The 26,496-nt window shown below is 41.2% G+C and overlaps 1 protein-coding gene across 1 annotated transcript; it reads left to right on the forward strand.

The window, feature by feature from the left end:
* Positions 1-16,929: 16,929 nt before the first annotated feature.
* On the forward strand, positions 16,930-17,778 carry LOC311187613 (transcription factor E2F6-like; the record flags this gene model as incomplete). Its single annotated transcript, XM_084258960.1, has 1 exon — positions 16,930-17,778. One exon carries the CDS (start codon positions 16,930-16,932, stop codon positions 17,776-17,778), a length of 849 nt encoding a protein of 282 aa, XP_084115086.1.
* Between the last annotated feature and the right edge of the window lie 8,718 nt (positions 17,779-26,496).

Here is a 26,496-nt window from a genome sequence, read left to right on the forward strand (position 1 = left end):
CGCTGAAAGAGGAACCCTGTAACACTGTTGGTAGAAATGTAAACTGGTGCAGCCATTTTGGAAAGTGAACTGGATTCATCTTGAAATAATAAAAACAGAAATGCCATAAGACCCAGCAATAGTAGTTTTGCCCACCAATCCAAAGACAATGAAACCATCAGCACAAAACCTTTATGCTCTAGAATGTTTAAAGCAGCACTAATTATAGTAACAAGACATGGATGCAGCTTAAGTGCCTAACAATAAAAAATCAGATTATGAAGATGTGGTATACATGCACTATGGAATACTCTTCAGGAGTCTGAAAGAATAATGTGTAGTAAACCCAGTTGAATTGATAAAAAAAATAATAGACATTTACATATCAAGCAAAATACCAAAATGTGTGGACATTAATAAATGCAGTGAGGGCTCTGAAGTTAAGAGGGAGAGGACAGGGAGAAAGAGACAAGGAGATGTGAGGGATGGTGGCGTGGGAAAAAAAAGATCTCTCCCAACATATGTAGCTGCCTGAATGTGGCTCCCACATTACTCAGTTCTACCCCCGTCTCAGCATGTGCATATGCTTGATACACTGAGATCCCATTCGGGACCCTAAGTGCAAGGGCTCTAGCACAGGTTTTTAGTTTTTCAGTCTGTAAGAAGAAAGCATAGGGTGTTTACCAGTGTTGGAATAGGTGCCAGCTGAGCCAATTCATAATATATTTCACTGACCCAAAAGTTCATGCTGTTGTAAATGGTATATTTACTCACTATGAACATTATATTTTCTATTTGTTGCAATTACTTTGAGTACATAATTCTTGCAGGCAATGAGCTTGCATGAACTATTTTTACAATTTTCTATAGATTCTCTTAAGTTTTGTATGAAAATAATTGCTCTCATTACTTTTCACTTATATATACATATATATATATTTTAGATTTATTTTTATTTATTTAAACAAGCACTGGGTACAGGCAGAAGCACGGGAGGGTGAGAGAATTCACCAGAGCCAGAGTGGGGAACAGAGCAGGCAGACTGATGAAATACACTGCTGAGGGGAGCAGCTGGAGTGGCAGGAGAGGTCTGTTGCGCCATGGGGGGCCCTCGCCCGCGGCTGGGGATCAAATGGGCTGCAGAGGCTGCAGGCAGCTTCGCAGCCCAGTGCTCAACCGCTGCGCCACCAGGGGAGGCCTTATATATTTATTAATTTATGTATGTATGCATGAATTTGGCTGGTGCACTGCCTAGGAGAATCAGTGAGATGTTGAACAGAAGTGATTGTACGAGACATCTTCACCTCTTATTTATTTATTTATTTATTTATTTATTTATTTATTTATTTATTTTTAGCTTATAACAGCAGAAATTTATTCTCTCACATTTCTGGAAGCCAGGGTTCTGACACCTAGTTATCAACAGGGCCAAAAGACTTTAGCGAAGAATCCTTCCTTGACTCTTCTGACTTCTTGAGGCTGATAGCAACCTGTGTCCTTGGCTTGTTATTGTATCACCCCCAATCCTTTCTCTGTAGTCACCTGGCCTTTTCCCCATTTGTGTCTTCACATAGCCTTTTTATAAGGACATTGTTGATGGATTTAGGGTTCAACCTAATCCAGTAGGAACACCTTAACTTGATTACATTTGCAAAGACCCTACTTTCAAGTAAGGTCACATTCACAGGTACTGGAGGTTAAGTCTTCGTACATATCTTTTAGTGGGACACAATTCAACTCACAAAGGTGTCTAAAGTAAAAAAATAAAGGTCCACAAATGTTGACAAGGAGGAACTAAATCCCTTACACATTGAAGCTGGCAGAATTCAACAGTTCTTAGAAAACTAAATGTGTATTTATCTCAAAAAGAAAACTCATGTTCACACAAAAATCTGGACTCAATGTTCTTAACAGTTTTATTCACAGTAACCCAAAACTAGAACCAATCCGAACGTCTTTCAACCAGAAAATGACTAAAACTCTGGCAGATTTAAACTACGGAATGCTACTCAGCAACATAAAGGACTAAACTATTGATACATGCCACAACCTGGATGCATCTTAGAGTGTTTGTGCTTACGTGAAAAAGCCAATCTCAAATCACATGCTCTAGTATTCCATTACATAATATTCTTGAAATGATGAAACTATAGCTATGGAGAACAAAGTAGTGTTTGCTAGAGGGTGGGGTTAGAGTTGTTATAAAAGGGTAAGAGGAAGGAGCTGCTTTTTTTTTTTTTTGGTGATTTTACTTTCTACAACAGACTACATTTTTTATTTTATGCCTTTTTTTTTCATTTTTATTGTTTCTGGGCTCTCAATTCTATTTCATTAGTCTGTGTATCTATTTTCATACCAATACCAGACAGTTTGATTGCAACAGCTTTGTAGCATTGTTTGAAGTCTGGGAGTGAGAGAACTCCATTATTCTTTTTTTAATTAGGATTGCTTTGGTTATTCAGGGTCTTTTGTGATTTTATATAAAATTCAGTAAGTCCTGTTCTATATTTTGATGAATATCATTAAAATAAATAGAAGGAAATGCCAAACACTCTGAAACTGGGTTCAACTGTGGGGGGGGGGATCAACTCCAAGGACAAGGAAAAGAAAATCAAAAATACACAGAACTGCATGACACTCAAAAGCTTCTGCACAGCAGAAGAAACTATCATTAAAAAGAAAATGCAACCAAAAGGAAGAAAATATTTGCACATCACACATCTGACAAGGGTATACTATCCACAAGGTACAAACAACTCATACAACTCAACAAAAAGAAAACAAATAGTGGGCCTCCCTTGTGATGTAAGGGGTTAAGAGGTAACCTATGAAGCTATTCACAGCCACTGCACCATGAGTTCGATCCCCAGCCAGGGAGGTGACCCACCTGGCGCTGCAGACCTCTCTTGTCTTGCCCGCTGCTCCCCTCAGCAGTGTATTTCAGTCAGCCTGCCTGTTCTGTTCCCCACTCTGTCTCTGGTGAATCCTCTCACCCTCCACATCTCTGGCCTGTACCCCAGTTCTTGTATGCATAAATGAATAAATTAAAAAATAAAGAAATAAATAGCCTAATCAAAAAATGAGCAGAAGAGATGAGTAGACACTGCTCCAATAAAAAATATACATATAGGGCCTCCCCGGTGGCGCAGCGGTTGAGCGCTGGGTTGCGAAGCTGCCCGCAGCCTCTGCAGCGCCGGTTCGATCCCCACCTGCTCCCCAGCCCCAGAGGAGGGTCCCACATGGCGCGCAGACCTCTCCTGCCATCTGCTGCTCCCCTCAGCAGTGTGCTTCGGTCCTTCTGCCTGCTCTGCTCCCTGCTCTGGCTTTGGTGAATTCTCTCACCCTCCCGCGCTTCTGACTGTACCCAGTGCTTGTATAAATAAATAAAAATAAATCTTTAAAAAATACATATATATACATATAGCCAACAGTCAAATGAAAATATGTTCAACATCTCTTATCATCAGAAAATTGCAAATCAGAATGACAATAAATCACCACTTCACACTCTTGAGACTGGTCCATAGCAAAAAGACCAGAAATAACTAGTGTGGTTGCAGATTTGGAAAAAGAGTAGCCTTTGTACACTGTCACTGGGCATATAGACAGGTCCAGCCTTTAGGGAAAACAGCACAGAAATTTCTCACAATGTCAAAAATAGAACTACCTTAAGGTTCAGTACTTCCACCGATTGGTATCCACCTGAAGAATGCAAAAAAAAAAAATCTAATTCCAATGGATAGATACACTGCTATGCTCATGTCAGCCCTGGAAACAACTTAAGTACCCAATGACAAGTGAGTAGATTCAGAAGAAATGGTGTATATAGACTGTGGAATACTAGTCAACTATAAAAAAGATGAGATTTTGCCATTTGTAACAACATGGATGAAAGCACAAGGGGTTATACTGAGAGACTTAAGTAAGAAGGAGAAAGACAAATACCATACAATTTCATATGTGGAACAAAAATCTATGAAAAGGAAATGACAAAAAAGAGAACAAATTCTTGAAATCTGGTGGGCACACTACCAGAAGGGGAGGGCAGAGGGTGAGAACAAAAGGGGAGGGGTGCTCAGTGAACTATGGTAAAAACTTATGGGTGCTTTGGTGATGCAGGAGGTGAGTAAATACATTTGTAGACCTGAGAACCTATGCACCTAAAATATATATGGTGATGTAAATCAACATTCCCTCAATAGCTATAATTTTTAAAAAATAGTTTAAAAGAAAAAAGTAAATAGAATGGTTTTAATGTTTTCATTACTTGTATGGGGTTTTGTTTTTTTAAATATCCACTATCATTTTCAAGAAATTCTTTCTATTCCCAGTTACCTGAGATTTGTTGTTGTTGTTTAATTTCAATTGGTTGATATATTAATGCATTCCTTTCTTTTATGAAATCTTTATGACAATGCTTTTTTGCTCCTTTACCTTATGACGTCTTGAGTTACATTACTGATTTCCCAATGTTAAACCAACACTAAACTTGGGGAAAACACAACTATATTAGGCCATATTACCTGTTTTTACCATTACTAGAATTAGTTTGCTAATTATTATCTTACTTCTATATATAGCATTTGTTTTCATTAGATAATATTGGAAGAGAAAAGACTGACCAGTAATGTTGCTTTTTCATGTATTCTTTTACACTAATACTCTCAATACTAATATTTTTTTTTGTGGAAGAACTGGGGTATAGGCCAAAAGCACGGGAGTTGAGAGGAATCAACAGAGACAGAGTGGGGAGCAGAATAGGCCGATTTACTAAAATACACTAAGGAAGCAGCGGGTGAGCCAGGAGAGGTCTGCTGCACCCTATCTGGGGAATTTCCCTGGCTGGGGATAGAACTCAAGCCACACCAGTGATAGCCCTGAGACTTAACACCTAGGCCACCAGGGAGGTCCTGATACTAGTATTTTCTATTTCCTCAGTATAACAAATTATATCTTCCTACAATTTATCAATTTAATTTAAATTTTCAAATGATAAGCACATTTTAATATTATATTTTTATTTTTACTGTAAGTACAACCCATTACTACATTTTTTTTATTCAAAAGTGCTTTATCTGTGCTTCATTATTGTCTTGACCTGTCTTGCCTGGGGGTTTGTTTATGATTTTATATTTAGAAAACACTAGCATCTGGTATTTTAATTCAACTCAGATTTATCTAATTTTATTAACTTTTGCTTTAATTTTTATTATTTTTTTCCTAAATGACTTGGAATGGCATGAAATATTTTTACTCAGTATATAACAAATGGACAGTCTTTTCAGCTATCATTACGTTTTACTTTAGAATTGTTATGCTTGAATAATCTGAATATCCAAATATACATTTATTTACCTGGAAAAGACCTGTAGGTCACTAATTCCGGGAGCTGTAATCAATTACATCATGCCCATTCAACGCTACTGTTGAAAAATCAGATTCAAAAGGGAGCCGGAAGTGCAGCGTCGAAATAAAAAAATTTCAATTATAATTACACATTAATTACATTGAAGAGCATGGCATATAATGTTAAAAAGGAGTCAGAAAGAAAAAGGATGGAATTGCAAATCACATATATATCTGGAACAGTCTAGTTACCGTCTATGTGATTTTAGGCAAGTTCTTAATCTCTCATTGTCAGCAATGTTCTTTACTGAATATTTCTATTTCTTCCCTGTTCCGGGCACAAGGTAAAGCTACTCCTTTTGCATCCTTTATTTTGGTGGTGCCCTGCATGTGGCTAGTTCTGGCTAGTGGGTGGTGAGTGGCATGTGTTGTTTTCGAGGCAGAACCTAGGGTTGTTGGTTTGAGATCCTCCAGGGCCTCTAATCCACAGGCATGGTGACTGGGAGGTTGCTGATCAGTTTTTATGTCAAGTCAGTCCATGAAAATCACTTAGACCCTGAAGAGCCATCATCCTGTCATGGACATGCACTTGCCATGCGCATGAGGGATGGAGGAACAAGTTACTGAGATTTGGGACTGCCTCGTACAATGTCATAACCTGGTCTCTCCTGACTCATATATCGTATATGTGAGCTCAAATAACACCTTCTCAGCACTTTTCTAAAGGGGAAATGAAACAATTTATGTGACAAGTTTATCACACTGCTTGACGTATAACAGGAACTCGAAAAATGGTAGCTACAATCATTAAAGGGTAGTAATAACGTAGTTTTGAAAGTGTGAAAAATGGGAATAAAATGAGAAATACTGCATTTGCTCATTACATCTATTGCTTTCAGAGTGGGGCGCTTTATTTGAGGCCATAGATTAAACTTCCTAAGATTTTCTTGAGGCACTTTATTCATGTAATCATGGTATCAGAAATAAACATTGGAAGGGTCTGTTGAGAATGAAAAAGTAAAAGATGTAAAGCAAGCAAGAGGCTGCTTAATAAAATAAGATAAAATGAATGAAAGAGCAATAAGTAAATTCCCAATGAGAATCAATCCAAAGTATTAGTAAACACACGTTATACTGTCTTTAGCAAATAATGGTACAAGATATTAATGTGGTGGCTGAGATTCGGTTTGAACAAGGTTTAACAGAAAGTTTTCAGAGGAACTTTAGTGTCTTAAATGGTCTGTGGAAAAATGGAAAAATTCCCATATACATTGAGGAAACCACTTGCTATAAACAGAATGTTTGCATTCGGACCTAATCACTAACATGCTGGTATTTGGGGTCTTTGGGGCAAAGACTGAAGGAGGCTGCTTTAAGAATGAGATTAGTGATATTACAAAAGTGACTCCAGAAAGCTCCCCTGTCCTTTCCAGCATGTGTGGAAGCAGCAAGTAAACAGTCACTGAGCAGCCAGGAAGCAAGTCTTCACCAGACCCTGCACCTTCCCCTGCCTTGGATTCAGGACATCCCACCCCCCAGACCTGCGAGGAGTAAGTTTCTGTTGATATAAATCACCCAGTCCACTGTGTCCAGTGACAAGTACTCTGAAAGGTAAGACAACACCCCTCGGTCTGAAAATTATGTTAAGTATCGGCATATTATCTAAAAAGACACTTCAATTTGGAAATCCTTTACCTTCATCTTCATAGTTCCTGAATGAGTGAACACGGTTTTGTTGCTGTCTCTCAGACATGGTGTTTTGTACAACAAATTGGGAAGAGCTGAAATGAGAAAAAAATAAAACAGCTATAATATAAGCAAACCAAACTGTGTTACTATAACCTCCTAAATACAATCATTTGTTTGATGAATTGTATTCATTCAGTACCATCTTGAGGATTATTTTAAACGTATTTATCATCTACAATTTACATAATAGGCTTACTGAAATAAATTGACTAATTGTATTCACACAGAGAAAGAAAATGGTTTTCAAGACATCTCAGAAGGAATGCTTAGAACTCAGGAAGAAAACCTAAAGAAATAGTGCCTGGCTGGCTAGATTAAACCATTTAGAGAGCCCCAGCACAAAAAAAAAATCCCCTTCCCTAAAGCACTTTGGAACACTCTTGTGAAGCACAGTATAGATAAGAAACTGAATCTTCACATCGTGGCCACTTTCATACTTTTTTTTTCAAAAGAAAAATCCAGTTTTTTTTTTTTCAGAATTATCCATCCCTGGGTCAGAGAACCAAGTCTGCAACAGAATTGAAGATCAGATTTGGAATCGCTATAAAATGGCATCCAGGAAGCCCCCAGTGTCCTAACAACAGCGGGGACAGAGGGGGCCGCCACAACACACAGCGCAACCCGGAGGAAGGGGACAGGCCAGGGCACGGCATGGACGGGGGCGGGTGGCTGGGGGCTATCACCCAACTCACGGCTGAGCGGGCCACAGCCTTTGCTGCCCGGTCTAGCGCCAACTCGCCAATAAACGCGCAACACCCGCGGGCTCGCTCTAGCCAACAACCGCGCAGCGCCGCGTGAAGTAAAAGTTTATGAAAATTTTGGGGTTAGATTCTAAGGCTCCTCAAAGCTGCACTTGAGCCAGGCATGGACACATTCTTAAGGCCTGAACTTTTGGATTCCCCTTTAAATCGAGTTAAAATTCAGGAGCTGTCCACACACTTGAAGTGAGGATCCTTCTCCAGCACCATGAGGGTGAGGGTGGGGGTGGGGAGGTTATCGCAAAACACTAAGGTCCAAGGAAGCCGCAACTGTGGGGCCCTACCTGACTTCTAGGTCCTTCCATGGCTGCGGCCACATGCTGGCAAGATCCAAGTGGTCGCAGGGTTCAGGAGTTCTAGACCTCCAGGTAACTAAAGGAACTGCAGCTCAGAGAGCAAAAACTTGGCGAGCACCACTGAGGATAGCGTGGGGCGTGACCAGAGGATCTGCATGGCCGCCGGTGATTGGGTGAGTCCAGACCTCACGTGACTGCAAAGGTTCTTCCTGCTGTGCAGAGGCACCACGTGGGCTGACAAGTGCAAAAGCACTTCCCTAAGTCCTTCATCTTCACGGGTTGCAGATGGCTGAGTCTGACCACTGGTCACAGAGGGATGTGTGAACACAGCCTCCCTGTGACCCTCACAGCACGTCACCTGTGTGAGAGTGAAGTTTTCACAAGCCACGAGCTCACAAGGACCACATGACAGGAAGAAGCCGCCCGCGCTGAGCCGGCTTTGAGACTCCATGTTCGTCTAGTGCCCTAAAGACCCAAATCTACCACATGAGCACGGCGCCACAGGTCAGGGAAGACCATGTGAGCTCAGACTTTAGGAGCCCATGATGCAGACCTGACCAGTAGTAGGTCAGTCTGCTGATAGACTGTAGTGTCCGCATGATGGCGGGTCCCCTTGACCACCACCCAAATCCTTAGGAACCCACCCACCATGCTCATAGCTTGGTCACTGTGAGACCATAGGCTGCGATGATAGTCAGATCATGCCAATCTGCGTGTTTCATGAGACCTTTCTCTGCAGAGACTTGGAGATGTGAGAGCGCTCATATTCCTGGGCTCTGTGGAGATCGTGGTGTTTGCAAGTGAAGTTGCTCCGCGACACTTGTCAGGATTACTTGCCTCCATTGCTTCTTTTTGTACTAATTTTATGCATGATTTTTTTTATAATACATGCAATTCATTACATAGCAACTAAATAGGTCCTCCCTACAGCGCTAATCGTTGCCATTTTTTAGGGACTATTTCAAAAGCCTTCGCAGTGGGTGTAGGTAAGTTTTGTTGATTTAAAGTGATGCTAAACAAAATTGAAACAAGCCCAGTATGTGACTTTTAGTTGTTCATTTGAAAAATGGTGCATGTAATTATTATGTATTACACACTTTAAAATGTTAACTCCTGTGATGGTGACAACTGTATGGAGTAGGTATTGCTAGTATTCTGTTTTTAGAAAGGAGAAAGTTGAAGCACAGAAATGTTAAGTCACTTTCCCAAAAGGTCGCAAAGCCAGTTGGCAAGCCAGGTTCTAGATTTTGTGTTCTGATCACCCACGTGTTTTTCCAAAGGAAACTGTAATGATATTAGTTCAGTGGTACTATCCTAGACTAACAGATAAACTCATCCTTTGTTACGGAAAATTTGGGATCACAGAAGAACTCTTGAAAGTGTCATTTCAATAATTTGAGGTACTATTAGAAACCAGATGCAATTAAAGAAAGTTGAAGCTACAACGTTCAGTCAAATTATAACTCAGACTCATGTTAGTGTATAAATACAAAGTTATTAATAGGTAAAATTTTAATGTATATTAAAGGTTGTATAAAATACTAGATGTGGGCCTCCCCGGTGGCGCAGCGGGTTGTGCGCCACGCTGTGCAGCTGTCCACAGCCTCTGCCACATGGATTCGATTCCTGGTCTGCTAGGGAGAAACCCTAGAAACTATGATGCAGCAGATATCTCCTGCCTAGCCGGCTGCTCCCCTCAGCAGTGTTTTGTGTCGGTCTGCCTGTTCTGCTCCCCGCTCTGTCTCTGGTGAATTCGCTCACCCGCCCGCACCTCTGACTGTACCCTAGATCTTGTATAAATAAATACATCTTTAAAAATAAAATAAAATAAAATACTCGATGCTATTTGAAAGCATGTCTTTCTATTAAACAAGCACCAAAAGGGAATATTGCAGTTTAAACAACATACCTTTGCCTGAAATACAAAAAAAATAAAAATAAGTGGAATATAAATTCAGTATCACTGTATTTATATTTATGCCTTTCTAGAAATGACAGAAAAGAGGCAGGTGAATAAACTATGTGGTTTTGTTATATTACAGTTTTAGGAGAATTTCTTTTGTACATTTGTAAGGAAACTGAAACTTTGCCTGCATATCCAAAATAAATTTGATTTGATTTTTCATGTTCTCTGGCCTAGGCAAAGTCAATGCTACATAACCAGTGGAATTATTTAGCTCTGCCTCAGCAATGTGACATGATGACATAAATAAGCTGAAGTAATTCAGCACACCAAATTTTGTGCCATGGTTAAATTTGGATATACTTATGGGTGGTTCTAAAACTATTAAAGGAAGTCATGATTTTTTTGTGGTGACTATATTTCTGCTTCTCACATGATTTGGGGAAATTACTTGTCAGAAGCATGTAAGTGCAGGTGTGAAAATGGAGCCACCTAATGCAGTAGACTGTGATGAAACTCCAAGCTCGATTTCAGTAGCTGCATACAGTCACAGGGTGGAATCAAGACCTGATGTCTGTCTCTCCCCTAGTTGTGCAGTCACCTCCAGGTGGGCAGATGCACAGGCTGAGACAGCATAATGACACCTAGCCTGAGTATAGTCAGGGGAGTGAGGCTGACGGAGTGAGGGTGACTGAGGACTTCTTCCTCCAAAAGACAATCCCTGGAATTCTCACTTCCTTCAGAAGAGGCAGGTTTTCTGCTGTCACACCTGATGGTCAGATCCTTTATTCTTTCTCTGAGATGATTACCCCAAGATAGGAATCATAAAAAGTATTTCATTACATTTACCGGGGGCTGTCAGCTCTCTCAAATATATGGTGGGGGAGTTGAGCCTGTGGATAAACATGTGTGAACACAGCATATACGTGCTAGGTAGTTGGGGCCCTGCAGTTCTTTAGGTGAGGCAGGCTAAGCCATTGTGCTTGAATGTTACTTGTCAAGATGTGCTGGAAGCACCTACAACTTCTTTTACTTTTCTATGTTGTCGTGGACATTTTACAGGTTGGAGCTACTGGCGTTTGGAGCAGTAGCATTCCCTAACATGGGCATGGGGAAGGGGAACACTAGGTGGTCGGGATACTGCGAAACATACACAGTCATGTACAACGGAACTACACAGTCATGTACAACTGAATTAGATGTCCTAGGTGAATTTGCTGTCAGACAGTAAAATTTACTTACCTGGTACCTTTACACAAGGGAATGAATCAGCTAAGGCCGTGTCCTTACAGAAGGTGTAATCAACATGTTTATCTTTGGGGTTTTTTTATTATTTTCTATATTTTTACATCATTCTTCATTTCTGTACAATGTATGCTTTCTCCTCTCAGTGTAGTCCCCACCCTGTGACATGTTTATTTTTGTATTTAACTATACTGTCGGTGTCAAGAAATAGGGAAAGAAAACCAGTTGCAGAATGAACTCAGATTTCAGATTGAGGTAAGGTGCTCAAAATGCTCCCCTTTGCCCCACACAGTGTAAAATTTAAGCTGTCTAAATACTGAGCTCATGCTTGGTGACTGCCAAGCATGGAAGTGAGCAGTATATACACAATGCAAGCTTCTCTCAGACCAAGGGATGGAGAGGAGTGAGGTCCTTACAGGCTGTTTGCTGTGTTGTTTGTGATGGTTTCACTTTCTAATAAAATTTGAAAACACATACATGTGAAAACTATTCAAAAATAAATGTAGGTCATGTTTTCAGGAATTACTAGAAGGGAAGAATTTAAGTGGTTCTACTTGGCTCTTGTTACCCACACAATGTAACTATTATTTCAAAACACACAAAAATTAATTTTAACTACATATTTGAAAATATTGTGAACAGTTTTTCCATAAGGAGGTGCACCCTTTCTTGTTATAACATCACTCTTCACTCTGCTGCTGGTGTATATAATTGTGTATGATGTAAGTGGGTGATATCAGCCAGTTTTCTTGAGAAAAAAATTATGGCTTGAGTACTAAGTGCCATTGGTTGACTTTGTATTTACCTATTGTCACCAGGTAGTTTCTTAATTAATTTAATTAACTATTTCAGGTAGCCGGCTAGATCTCAATTAAAATTTAAAACTTACAAACTACTCTAACTTTTTTTTAAAAGTTTTTTTTAAAGATTTATTTATTTATGCATACAAGACCCAGGGTGCAGGCCAGAGGTGGGGGTGAGAGGATTCACCAGAGACAGAGCAGGGAGCTGAATAGAAAGAGCTACTGAAAAACACTGCTGAGGGGAGCAGCAGGAGAGACAGGAGAGGTCTGCTGTGCCATGTGGGTCACCTCCCTGGCCAGAGATCGAACTCATGCTGCAGTGGCTGCGAATAGCTACATAATGCTGCAACTTAACCCTTTGCACCACCAGGAAGGTCCCCTAACTTTTTTTTTTTTAATCTAGACACATCCTTCGCCCTCTAGAGCTGACAGGTACTTGTGATAGTTGACTAGATCTAGATTCTGAAATCTGAATTTTGTCTCATGTACCTGTTCGTATATGGGCTACTTTTATATAAATCACTAATTAATTTCTCTTAAATAATACTTATCAATATACATAAATGGACAATCCAGAAGTAGCTGCTTATATGGGTATAGTGGACAAGGAATGGGCTGCTGGGAGGCTCCATCTTGTGTCTCTTGCTGATTGGCTGGGCCTGTGGGGTCTCCCAGGCTACCCATGGCCACTGGGTTTGCACACATTACCTTTCCAAACCTAGCGTTGATCTGTTGCTTCAAGATTGTGTTACGGTGTTGGTGTTCTGAACAGTCCATTTTCAATTGAATTGAGGGGGTCACCTTCCTGTTCCATGATTGTTCTCCAATAAAACTGTTAAGTGGGCCTCCCCGGTGGCGCAGTGGTTTGAATGCAGCACTATGAAGCTGTCTGCAGCCTCTGCAGTGTAGGTTTGATCCCCAGCCATTAGGGAGCTACCCACAAGGCGTGGCAGACCTCTCCTGTCTCGCCCACTGCTACCCTCAGCGGTGTCTTCGTTCATCCACCTGTTCTGTTCCCCTCTCTGTCTCTGGTGAACCCTCTCACCCTCCTGTGCCTCTGGCCTGTACCCCAGCTATTGTATAAATAAAAAATAAATATTTTTTTTAAAGATTTATTTATTTATTTATACAAGCACTGGGTACAGTCAGAAGCGCCGGAGGGTGAGAGAATTCACCAGAGCCAGAGTGGGGAGCAGAGCAGGCAGACTGATGAAGTACACTGCTGAGGGGAGCAGCAGGCGGCAGGAGAGGTCTGTGCGCCATGTGGGACCCTCACCAGCTGTCGGGGATCGAACCGGCACTGCAGAGGCTGTGGGCAGCTTCGCAGCCCAGTGCTCAACCACTGTGCCACCAGGGGAGGCCCAAAAATAAATCTTTAATAAAAAAAACTGTTAAATGAACCTAGGGCTCCTGGGCTTGGAAGGATGGGATACCCTCCCGGCTCCCAATCAATTGTCTCTCAATCAGACCGATAAATGGACTTGGGGCTTGAGGCACCCTATTCCGAACTGACTGCCCGTACCTACTTCTCAGCTTCCTACTTCAATAGCACATCTGCACCAGGTCTTGGTGGAGGGTGAGTGAGGCACATGCACATGTGGGGGTGTGAGGCTGCTCCCCGGACATTACATAGTTAGGTGAATGACAAGTTAGTAAGTTTTAAGAAAAAAGATGTTTCATTACTAGGAAATAACTAAAAATGACTGATTTCCCAGGGGAGAAAAAGGTGATTAATGAATTTAAAATTTCTGTGGAGAACACAAGACTGTTGTAAAAAGACTCACTGGCCATGTTTCTCAGTTCGCTTAGTCAACTAAGATGTTAAAAGAAGACGAAAAGTGAACATGTGAACATGGTTATTTTTAACCTGGTGAGATTTTTAGATTTTTAGGGGTACACTAGAGTTTTGTTATGTCTAGAACTTATTTATCTTGCATAACTGGATTTTATGCATGTTGCTTAGCCACTCCCCATTTGTTTCTGCCTTGCTCCTCCTAACCCCCAAGTTCATCTTTATTTCAGTGAACGACAGTTGCTTGTCAGTGATCATGCAGTGGTTGTCCTTCTGTGATTAACTTATTTTACTTGTTGCCTTGTTTAAAATTTTCTTTTCTGATGTTTGAGAGCATACCCTAGATCTGAGACCCTCAGGAGGGAAAACGGAGGTGCAGGGAGAGGCAGAGAGTACAGAAGTGGGGTGAGGAGAGCTCAGTAGAGTGTGGTGGAGGACTATGGGTGCTTTGGTGGTAGAAAAACTATGGTGACCCAAACCTGATGGGAGAAATACCATATTTTGAAAAAATTAGCAAGGGTACTGAAAAAAATAAAATAAATAAATAAAAATAAATAAAAAAGAGAAAAAGGAGAGGAAAAAATAAGTAAAATTTTCTTTTCATTCCCATGCAAGTTTGTGAATTTTCTGGCAGATAATTCTTTTAGCATATTAAAAAGAATGTACATGAATGAAGGAGTTATTCATTACCTTGAGTATTTTTATAAGATATTGACTTTTTTCCTAAAATTCCAACTCTTTTAGAGATAAGCCATATGGAAAGGTAAGGAAGCTCTATAAAGAAAAAGGCTGATGTTAGCAAAACATGGTGATTCTCTTTGTTGTCATGATTGATATTTTTTATGAAATCTGCACTGTAATTTATTGAATGGTAAAATTGGAAAATAGCGAATATAAGGAATCAATAACTTTTTAAAAAAGATTTATGTATTTATGCATACAAAAAGTGGAGTGCAGGCCAGAGGTGTAGGGGGTGAGAGGATTCACCAGAGACAGAGTGGGGAGCAGAACAGGCAGACTGACTGAAATACACTGCTGAGGGGAGCAGCAGGCGAGACAGGAGAGGTCTGCTGCGCCATGTGAGTAGCTCCCTGGCTGGCCAGGGGTCAAACTGTGCTGCAGAGGCTGCTGATAGTTTCATAGGGCTATGCTTAACCCCTTGTGCCACCAGGGAGGCCCTAGAGGTACTTCTTGAACTCAAGCCTTTGTCCATGCTACCTGGAGAGACATAGTACTTGGAAACAAGTGGAGTTTAAGTGCTTTGGGTTTTATGTTCATGTTGACAAACAAGCTTCGCACAGGTTCCTGCAGGCGATGTTTTTGTTTATCCACACAATTCCCACCTTCGTGGTCGGGCTTAGAGGTACACTGGTGCATCTCCTCTCCCTCAGTACCCGCACCTCTAAGTGTGATGGTCTCAATGGCTTAGGGGGGACACCACGCAGACCCTCCTATCTAGTCACCTTCCTCTTCCCTGACCTGGGTGTCTCCTCACACTTTGTCAGTCCCAGGCAGGAGAGTGCCCAGCAGCACGCAAAGGATCACTTGGGAGCCAGAAGTATTTCTCCTGCCTCCAAGTGTAGCAGCATCCCGACCTTCTCCCCGTGCCTGGGGAGGATCGCTTCTGCAGGACGGGACGCCTCTGTCCCTGGGACGGCAGCTGGGCGCAAAGAACAGAGGGCGCAACAGCATGTGTGGTTTGTGACTCAATGACCCGGCAGTCCAGGGCTCAGGGGCACAGATTCTCCTACCACCCCATTTGGAGGGATGCTAAAAATATTATGGACGGGGGCCTCCCCGGTGGAGAAGTGGTTTGAGCACAGAGCTGTGAAACTCTCCGCAGCCTCTGCAGTGCGGGTTCGATTCCTGGCCAGTCAGGGAGATTCCCACATGGCAGGGCAGACTTCTCCTGTCTCCACCGTTGCTCCCCTCAGCAGTGTATTTCAGTCAATCTGTGTGTTCTGCTCCCCACTCTGTCTGTGGTGGATCCTCTCAACCACCGCACCTCTGGCATATACCCCAGTTCTTGTATAAATAAAAATAAATCTTTAAAATAAACCCAGAAAATTAAAATATATATATATATATTACGGACGGGAAGACGGTTTGTGAGGGGACCAGCACACTCACGTACCTTTTATTACCGTACACTACGCATGAAAATTATCATGGATCATAAGTGTGGAAGTTACAGAACAACTGACAGCCTGGGAGGCGAACTTTCCTTTCCTGGTAAATGGGCTGCCAGTCGTGGAAGAGGCTTTGTGGTGAGGAAAGTTATAACAAATATGATGAGGCTGAACATGGCAAAATGAAAGTGTTTTGTTATCAAGATGCCGGGTCACCGCTTGCAGGCCTCCTTTAGTATCTTGCCCATGGTCTGGAGAAAGTAAAGAGAGAGAATTGCGATGTCAGCGGAGCCTGGACACCTGGCCTTGGTATCATCAGCTGACCCCGGGACACTTATGCTACCCGTTTGTCTCTATTTAAATGGAACTGCAGCTCCCTGATGTGCACAGACAGGTCCGTGGTTTTTCTGTTCCCTTGTAGAAACCCACGAGTCACACGAATAAGTCCTAGTTTTCACCACTGGTCCGTACGTGAAACATCTCACATAGCAGATCTTCAGCAACGAAGAGGGATCACCGTATTTATAAAAGTATTCTCATGGAAGGGGTGAAGAAGTGGTGAGGGGGTCACTTTTTTCTTTGAATGGATTGATTCCTAGGACAATGGAATGACTTATAGTGCAATTCAGTGGACTGATTCGTAAGGCAATATGGTTGCATGTGCCTTTAAAAAATTGAACAGTGAGGCGCGCTGAGATCCGAGACCTCGTGCAAAGGTCTCGTGTGGTCTGCGGCACAGCTCCAGGTCTCGAGGGGCGTGCGCGCATTGGGTGGCGAGCACGTCCAGCCAGACTGCACCTTCTGGCAAGCCGCGGCGGGCCGGCTTGGTTCGCACTTGGCCTGGGACACAGCAGTGTTGACCGCACTGGATCCACGGAAGGCAGGACAGCACGTGAGGTGCGAGGGTGAGGAGCTGCCGTCTCCATGCCATGAGTGAGCCGGCGCTGCAGCGGAGACCGCCCAGCTTGCGCAGGAACCCGAAGGAGCGGACGGTGAGCCCGGGGTGCACAGGCTGCGCCGGTCTGGACCACCTGCAGCAGGTGGGCGCGTGGGACGGTTTAGAAGATAATGTGCCCAACGTGCCCAGGGAAGACACTGTGAAAGTGAAGAGACCGCGTGCCGAGGCTTCATTGGGTGTTTTAACCCAAAAGTTTATGGATCTCGTCAGAGCTGCTCCTGATGGTGTTCTGGAGTTAAACATGGTTGCAGCGGCACTGGGCGTAAGTAAACGAAGATTGTATGATATCACCAATATCTTAGATGGAATCAATCTCATTGAAAAACAATCTAGGAACCATATTCGATGGATAGGATCTAGTTTTAGTGGTGTGGAAGAAGATTCTCAACAGAAAAAGCTACGGGAGGAAGTTGCTAACTTGTCGGCAATGGAAGATGCTCTGGATGAGTTGCTTAAGGATTGTGCTGAGCAGTTGTTTGGGCTCACAGAGGACAACGAAAACAAAAGACTAGCATATGTGACATATGATGATATCAATAGGATTCCAGCTTTCTGTGAACAGAATATTATTGTAGTTAAAACTCCCTCAGAAACCGTGTTGGATATTCCACCTCCGGGAGAAGACTCTATTGCATTACATCTAAGAAGCACCGACGGACCTATTCACTGTTATTTCTGTCAAGTGGAAAAGGATCAATCAAGTGATGAGATGTCTGAAGGTGCAGAGGCCACTTCATTTGAAAGCAAACATCCACAACACCTTGATAAAGAAGAAAATACTCCACAGCAAAGTGAGGAGTTGCTTATAGCTGGCAACTGATAGCATTTGACAATTTGTGTGTTGAGTTTTGGGGAAATAGCCTATATGGGTGAATTCTGCATCAGCTTTTATTCTCAGAGCAATAAATCATCCATGAAGTTCTCTCATTTTCAATTAGTAGTAACATTAAGGCCAGTAGTATCTTTGAGTGGTTCAGTACTTAAATTACTGATAGCTATGGTTTCTGCATTCAAAAATGAAACTTGTACGCATCCACTGCTAGTGGATAACTACAGTTCTCCTTTTGTCAGTGAAATAAACATTTTGCCTACTGAAATGACTTTATCACAGGACTATCACTAAAGCAGAGAGGACTGAAATGGACAATTCTTCAGGGACTCTGCCTTTTCCTTCATGGGTTTTGTGTTGGTATCACAATTAGCTGTTGTGTGTCAGGTGGGTGTGCACACGCATGTAAATGACTTTGTATATATCTGTATACTGTCTGGATTACTGATGAAAATGTCTGAGTGAAACTTTTCACCCTTGTGCATCAAGATAATGTACATGTGGAAAATAGCACAAATTTTCTAATTTCTGTGGTATCCATAATATTTCATTAGAATCCTCTGAATGAAGGTTAGAGGAGTTTTATTTTTCCCCCCAAACTACATTTAAAAGTATCGCAGATGTGTTGTGCATTTAAGTTCATAAGTTCAATTAAAGTGTGTGAGTGTGGTTAACAAACAATAAAATAATTATATAGCATGAAATATGAAAGTCTGTAAATCAGTCTTCAATATACATATCAAATAAAATCTCTGAACTTTCAATAGGTTATGGGAAGCTAAAAAAACAGTAATATTGTATAGAATAAATAAAATTTAAAAGGTAAAAATAAATGAAATAAATACGTGAAATTAAATTAAAACTTGCCACCACCAGAAAAATAGTTTTGACTGAAAAAGAAATTGAACATGAATCTGATCGAGCATTTCAGTGTAATTACCAAATTACAGGAAATAGAGGACAGAGGAACATTTTAAACCAGACCACAGGGATGCAATCAGCAAAATCCAGATTGTGGGAAACTATAAAACAAACAACTTGATTTCTTCTACAAACAAATTGAAAGGGGAAAAAAATACAAAGAGATGAAGAACGAATGTATTGTTTAAAGGAAATGTGGGAGGCATAAAATCCAGTCACAATTTTTGGATCTAAAATACTAGTTGTTTGAATAGTACTATATTAAAAAAGAAAAAGAAAATGAGAAAATTGGAAATTTGAATAATGGAAGATTTTTGATCTGGAGCAATTATTGCTAGTTGATTGAGGTGTAAAACTAATATATGGCTATATTTTCAGAGTTCTTGTGCTTTAAATATATATACTGAAATAATTATAAAAACCATAAGATTTCTGAGATTGACTTAAAAGTAATTCAGGAATGGAGGAATGGAGGTTAAGGATGCAGCAAAACCAGCTATGAGTTGGTAATTACTGAAGGTAGTTGTAGGGAACAAAAGGTGGTTTATGGTACTATTCTAAATATCTTTGAAAATGTTTTGATTTTTTTCACAATACAAGTTTAAAAGTAGGAGTATAGAGAATTTCAGCAATAAAACTGACCTGATTGTATGAATGTAAATATTTCCCTTTCAAATATCCTTTAAATATTTAAAAAACACAATCACTTTAACATATAAAGAAGATCTTAATAAATTTAAAAGGAGAAATTATTACACTAGCAATATTCACTAACAATAACACAATCTTACAAGAAATTAACAGTACTGGGAAGAATGTCCATTTTTCCCAAGTTAATTTACAAATTTGACCACTTCAATGGGACTTTTATTGAAGTCTGCTAATCATCATGTAGCATATACAGATGTTGATCATTATATGGTACACCTGAAACATAAAACATAATAAACCAATGTTACCAGAATAAAAATTTATTAGCGAAAGAAAAGTATATTTAAGTTTATACCAATTGAAAGGAAAAACAGCATTTGTTGCCCATGGCATTAGGAAAATTTCTTGTTCCCTGCCTAGTATACACAGGAACTTTTGAAAGCCCCTATTTCTCCCTATATCTTTTTTCCCAACCTCTTCCTTCCTAGGCTTTTCAGTCTTTCTATTACTTGCCCCATTACATTTGCTCCAGACTACAGTAATCAATACTTTTACCTTTTAATGTCGTGTTAATTTGCTAGGATGACTATGACAATATAGGTGACTTAAACAAAAGGCATTTATTTTTTTCAAATCTCCGGAAGTCCAAGATCAAGTTATTGACAGATTTGATTTTGCTGCAGACTCTCTTGGCTTGTAGGTGCTGGCTGTTTTCTCACTGCATCCTTACATGGACTTTCCTCTGTGTGCAAATATCTCCGGTATTAATTTGTGTCCCAATTTCCTCTTCTTATAAGAGAGCCTCAATTTAATTTAGTCACCTCTTTAAGGACCCCACTTCCAGTTACAGTCTTTCGATACTAGGGCACCCTTCTCACATGCAAAATATATTCAGTCCAAAATTCATAACTCATTCCAGCATCCATTCTAGGTCCCCAATTTTATCTAGATATAATCTTAGTCAAGTAAAGATAAAACTAAAGAGATGATTCATCATGAGGCAAAATTCCTCTCCAGTTATGAATCTATGAAACCAGGTAAGTTATCTACTTTTTGGGACTGGCGCAGAATAGACATTCCCATCCCAACAGGGAGAAAGGCAGAGGAAAGGCCTTACAGGCCCTAAGCAAGTCCTAGGCTTAGCAGGGTGGGTTATTTTGCTTCCTTTGGTGGAGGTCGAGAGTCCTGTGTACCACAGTTCTTAGGGTTGTTTTTTTTTTTTTTTTAAGATTTATTTATTCTGCATACAAGACCTGGGATGTAGGCCAGAGGTGCAGGGGTGAGAGGATTCACCAGAGACAGAGTGGGAAGCAGAACAGAAAGATCTACTGAAATACACTGCTGAGGGGAGCAGCAGGTGAGACAGAAGAGGTCTGCTGCACCGTGTGTGTGTGTGTGTGTGTGTGTGTGTGTGTGTGTGTGTGTGTGTAGCTCAATGGCCAGGGATTGCACTTGTGCTGCAGTGGCTGCCAATAGCTTGATAGCGCTGTATTTAACCCCTGCGTCACCAGGGAGGCCCAGGTTGGTTGGTTGGTTTGTTTTTTACAGACTGAGAAGGGGCTCTTATCATCTTGATTTCTAGTGTATGAGATAATGTCTGCTGTGTTCCTTATTTTTAATTTGTTTTTGTATTTAAAAGGGCAAGTTTATTATAAAAAGGGAGAGGAGAATAACGGACACTTGCACAGACACAAGCGGGCAGAAGAGCTGCCCCTGGGGCCTGCTGGTGAGGGGTTGAGCACAGCGGGTTGAGCACAGTGCTGTGAAGCTGTCCACAGCCTCTGCAGCGCAGGTTCAGTTCCCGGTGGGCCAGAGAGATCCCCGCATGGTGCGGCAGACCTCTGCTGTCTCACCCGCTGCTCCCCTCAGCAGTGTTTTCGGTCCTCTGCCTGTTCTGTTCCCCGCTCTGTCTCTGGTGAATTTTCTCACCTTCCTGCGCCTCTGGTCTGTACCCCAATTCCTGTGTAAATAAATAAATCTTTAAAAAGAGGAGAGAAGGAAAGGGCTGCCCCTGAAATAGACAGGGGGAAAGAGAGGTCTGCATAGCCACAGGCGGTAGCCTTGGGAGGAGCTGCCTCTGCTGCTTTGCGATGGGAGGTGGGTGAAGAGAAGCACCGTGTGGTCACGGCAGGCAGGGGGATTGCTGCCATTTTTAATTTTTTTGACTAACTGGAAAGTTGTCGGTAAAGCCTGTGTCAGAGGATGGATTTAAAAAATAAACAAACAACAACAAAATACCCAACAAAACGTAACAGGAAAATTGTACTTAATTTTAAGGATCAAGATTTGTCTTTGACTGGATGCTCTGTTGAACCCCACCTTCTTTGCCCACTGGAGTGGCAGCCCCACTTCTAAGGCTCAAAGCCTGACCTACTGAAACCGAAGAGCGGGCTCTGCTCTCTAACACAGAGGAGGAGGCAGACCCATCTCTGGGGTCATTCTTACCTTTTCTTTTTTTCATATTGGGAACTACTTTAATAGCTAATGAAACCTCATTTGCCAGATAAGAAGCATTCCTACCTTCTTTTGAAGGGTAACTTGTGTTCACAGCTGAATGGGTCTATTGTCCATGTATTGAATCCCAGAAGTCCGACAGTCTTCCTTCATTTTGCACCATCTCTGACGCCTTAGCTCAAAGCTGGGAGTGTTTCTGCTAGTATAACCCCACCCCTGTTCCTGGTTTCTGCTGAGAAGGCTGCTGAGACCGTAAGTCACATGCATAATTTCTTTATGAAGTGACTGTCCAGTCACACCTTTGGTGCTCTCTTCAGAATATGGTTTCACTTTGTTTTTGCAATTTCCCAAATCATCAAGTTACGGTGCTCCTCCCCCCACTTTTTTCTTAATAATTCTTTCTCCAGTTTAACTCTTCTATATTTTACTATAGGCAGCAAAGAGAAACCAGAAAATACCTTTAACATTTTACTTAAAACCTCCCCAGAGAACTATTCATATTCCTCACAATCTCCACTTTACAGAAAACACTTTCCGTTAAGTTCTTTGCTACTTTATAAGGATTGCCTTTCCTCTACTTTTCCTATAACATCTTCATAATTTTCCTAAGCTCTTACTAGAATCATTTTTAACATCCATATTTCTACCAGCAGTCCCTTAAAGGCAATCTAGACGTTTTCTGGGGCCTCCCTGGTGCTGCAGCGGTTGAGCGCCGGGTTGCGAAACTGCCCACAGCCTCTGCAGCGCCGGTTCGATCCCCGGCCGCCGGGTGAGGGTCCCACATGGCACACAGACCTCTCCTGCTGCGCCCGCTGCTCCCCTCAGCAGTGTATTTCGTCAGTCTGCCTGTTCTGTTCCCCGCTCTGGCTCTGGTGAATTCTCTCACCCTCCAGCGCTTCTGACTGTAACCAGTGCTTGTATAAATAAATAAATAAATCTTTAAAAAAAAAGTTTGAATTCTTTAAAAAAAAAAACTAGACTTTTTCTAACATGCACCTCAACATTCTTCTTGCCTCTACATCCTCCCAGACCCAAAGCTGCTTTTACATTTTTTAGGTTATTAGTTAAACAGTACCTGACTTCTCAGTTCTAGAATCTGCTTTACTCAGGGTTTCCCAGAGAAGCAGCACTAGCAGGATGTGTGTTCCTTTGTTTTAAGAAATTTAGCCTCATGATTGTGGAGGTTTGGTAAGTAAAAATCTTCACTATAGACAGGCTTGAAGGTAAAGACTCAGAGCTAAGTTGCAGTTTGAATCTAAAGGACGTTTGATGGCAGGATTCTTTCTTCCTCTGGAAGATTAGTCTTTGTTCTACGAGAATTCAACTGGTACATGTTGCTCAGTGCCACAGGAAATAGTACAGACCTTATTCTCTTAGAATGGTGGTTGTATGTTTCAACTAGCCTGGAAGCTCCTTGAAAGACCCACTCAATGGTGATTTAAAGGTTAATTTCATCCAAAAATCATCTTCATAGAAATATCCAGAATAATATTTACTCAACTATCTGGGCCCAACCAAGATGACACATACAGCTATCTGTCACAAGTGCTTTCTGCAAACGCTATCTTCATGGCTGCTGCTGTAGCAAATGGGAATGTTCAGACAACTACTGAAAATGCTCACTGAAATGCCACAACCCCTTTCCCCAAGTTGTAAGATTCTGACTAGGTTCCAGAGCTCTGTGACAGTGGAGTCTGACAGTTTTTATCAGCTTATTAGTTATGTTTGTGGGTGGACAAGTTCCCGGGAGTTTGTTACTCTGCGATTTTGAGCGACATCACTGAATAATTCATTTCTGTGGACCCCTAAAAGTATTGTGATATGGAGGCATTGCTCCCACTGTGGTTAATGGGTAAGATTGCCCTGGGTCTGCCCAGGTCCTTCATACCCGGAAGCTATTCTGGACCAGCATTTACCCAGGGATAGTGAACGCCCTGGCTCCAGTAATACAGTAGAAGGAAAAGTGGGGATTCAATTCCCAACTCTGTTGTTAACTCTATGACTTTGGACAATGGACTTAGCTGCTCTGAGATTTACTTTCCAAGCTCTTTTTTACATTTGGTTCTCAGAATTAATGCAAAAATTCTGATGTTTCTGATAACAAATATGAAAGCTCGTAGCCCAATACTGGTACTCAAATCTAGTTCCAATTCCCTCTCTCCAAGTAGAAATTTTCCCCAAGTCTTCCATTTTTCCACAGGGGAAATTTATGGTTGGTATTGGATGAATAAATAACCCCTGAAAAATATCTGGAGTCTCACAAAAGATATTCTTTACCCCATTACATTTGAACCTTTCGATGGAATTGAAAGTTTCATTCTTTTTGAGAGAAGTGCAATTTAGATAGAGGAACTATTCCCCTTCTCTTTTCAGATATTTTGCACAGTGGCAGTTGTTTTGGGTGAGGGAAGATCTTTGGTAGATGATGACATCATGCTCTTGCAAAGTGGTATCTTCCTCTTCAGAGGATAAGATGTTTGATAAATTAGACACACTAAGGTGCATATGCAGATATTAACTATCTGCAGGTAGGGAGTTGTGTGATTTGGGGCACATTGCTCAAAACTTTGCTCATCTGTGAACTGGGGATAATGAAAGTGGCACCTGAAAACATTTTACAAACTTGAACTTAATCGATGTAAGGCAGTGTTAATAACTCATTTATATATCTGCTGTTATAAAATCTTAGCTGATAGTAAAAGATTACCCACAAAGTAACAGTCTGAAAACTGTATTAATGCAAGAAATGTGACATATTTTTCTCTTCAGTCTCCTTGATGGCAGATTTTTCCTACCAAACCTTTCCTAGTACAAAAAAAAAAAAAATGAAACCACAAAAATAAAAATTCCCAGGTCCAATTCTTTATACCACGCTTCATTTCAAAAAATGTCAAGAGAGCTTACAAAGGGGCTTGATGACAAGATTTTTTAAAAGGGATAAAATTATAAAGGAAAAGTAAGTGAGAAAAAAAGTTATGGGAGAAATAAGAGTGCTCTTGATAGTAAATTCCAAATGTAATGTTTCAGAGCCTCTTATACCACCTAATAACCATCCAGCCTTCGAACAACGCCAGTATTCAGTAACTTGAGGTGACCATGTCTACCTTTGGACAGCTATGACCACTAGAAGGGGCTTTTTGATCGGGTCATCACTGTGTAATTTAGCACTTACTCATGCTCTCCCTATTATTCTCTACTTGATATTCTGATTCATTTTAACATTCACTGAAAGTTCAATGTGTCAGAAACTGTATTGAAACATGATCTTAATTCTCAATCTTGTGAAATGAGTTTTGCTAAATCTCCATTTTACAGAGGAAGAAAAGGGAGATATGATTGTAGGTAACTTATAGGGGCATGTTCAAAAGAGCACATGTGAATGAGGCAGGATTAGAAGAGAATCTGAACATGATACAGTCACAACAAAGGCTTAAGTGGATTGCCCGGGGAGCGCTGGAAATGGGATGGGCTTTCAGAGTTGGCCGAAATTGAAATAGGAGGTCTGGCGTTTTTATTATCCCATTATTGGATGTCGGTTGCCCCCAGGAGAGGCAGTTCCTTGCAGAGAAGATTAATTTTCCAGAAATAAAGAAAATGAGTCTTGAAAAGTTGTGGCAGGAGTGGGAGTCGTTCTGACAGCACAATATAGCACCCATTACATTTAAATACCTTTTATCTATCCTATCACTCTTATGCAAAATTTGTAAAAATGTGTTTTGTCAATTTCCTTTTCTTATTTCCCTATCTTTACCACAGTCTCTTATATTCCTTCAATATTTATGAATTTCATTTTTAAAAATATTTATGCATACAAGAGCTGGGGTACAGGCCAGAGGTGTGGGGTGTGTGTGAGAGGATTCACCAGAGACGGTGGGGAACAGCTTGACTGAAATACACTGCTGAGGGGAGCAGCAGGCGAGTCAAGAGAGGTCTGCTACGCCATGTGGGTGGCTCCCTGGCTGGGGATCAAACTCGTGCTGCAATGGCTGTGGATAGCTTCATAGGTTGCATCTTAACCCCTTGTGCCACCAGAGAAGTCCTTTATCAATTTCATTTTATAATTATTTCCCTAGTTATGTCAGTTTTCATCTCCTTCTACCGTCTATTTCTGGGTTCTTTCCCATTTATGTTGTTTCAAAGCACTAAATGCTCTTTCAACTCATTTGGAAATACTAGGTTAGTTTTTCACTTACTTTATGTCTGCATTTTCCCAGTGTGTTCACATCTTACAAGTCTTGCCTTCTAAGCTACTGCTCTCACCTTTACAAGTTTATTTTGCTGTCGCAGTCCTTCCTGGACTTGCTTTCTCTGCATTCTTCCCCCACTATTATTGGAACCACCCCCTCTCTTTACGCACAGAGTTTCAGTCCTGTACAACTTGATTTTTGAAACTAGCAGTTTTTGTAGGTGGGTTTATTCTTCTGGAGTAAATTATAGGGCTGCGTAGGGCTTAGTTCACCATGGTACTCTGCTATCCTGAGGTTTCCATGCAGTTCCTTTCACTCACCAGTAATTCAGAACCTATGGTAACTTCCTGGTTCAGTGGCTCTAAAACCTATTTGCCCAGTTTGATCAGGAAATAATGATGTTTTAGATTAGAGCAGTGGCAGAGAAGATAGACAACTAGAGGTTAAGATAGGTATTTTGGTGATATGATGAAGGGGAATTGCTTATGGTCTAATG

Source organism: Talpa europaea, assembly GCF_964194135.1.
Source record: "Talpa europaea genome assembly, chromosome: X".
NCBI lineage: Eukaryota > Metazoa > Chordata > Mammalia > Eulipotyphla > Talpidae > Talpa > Talpa europaea.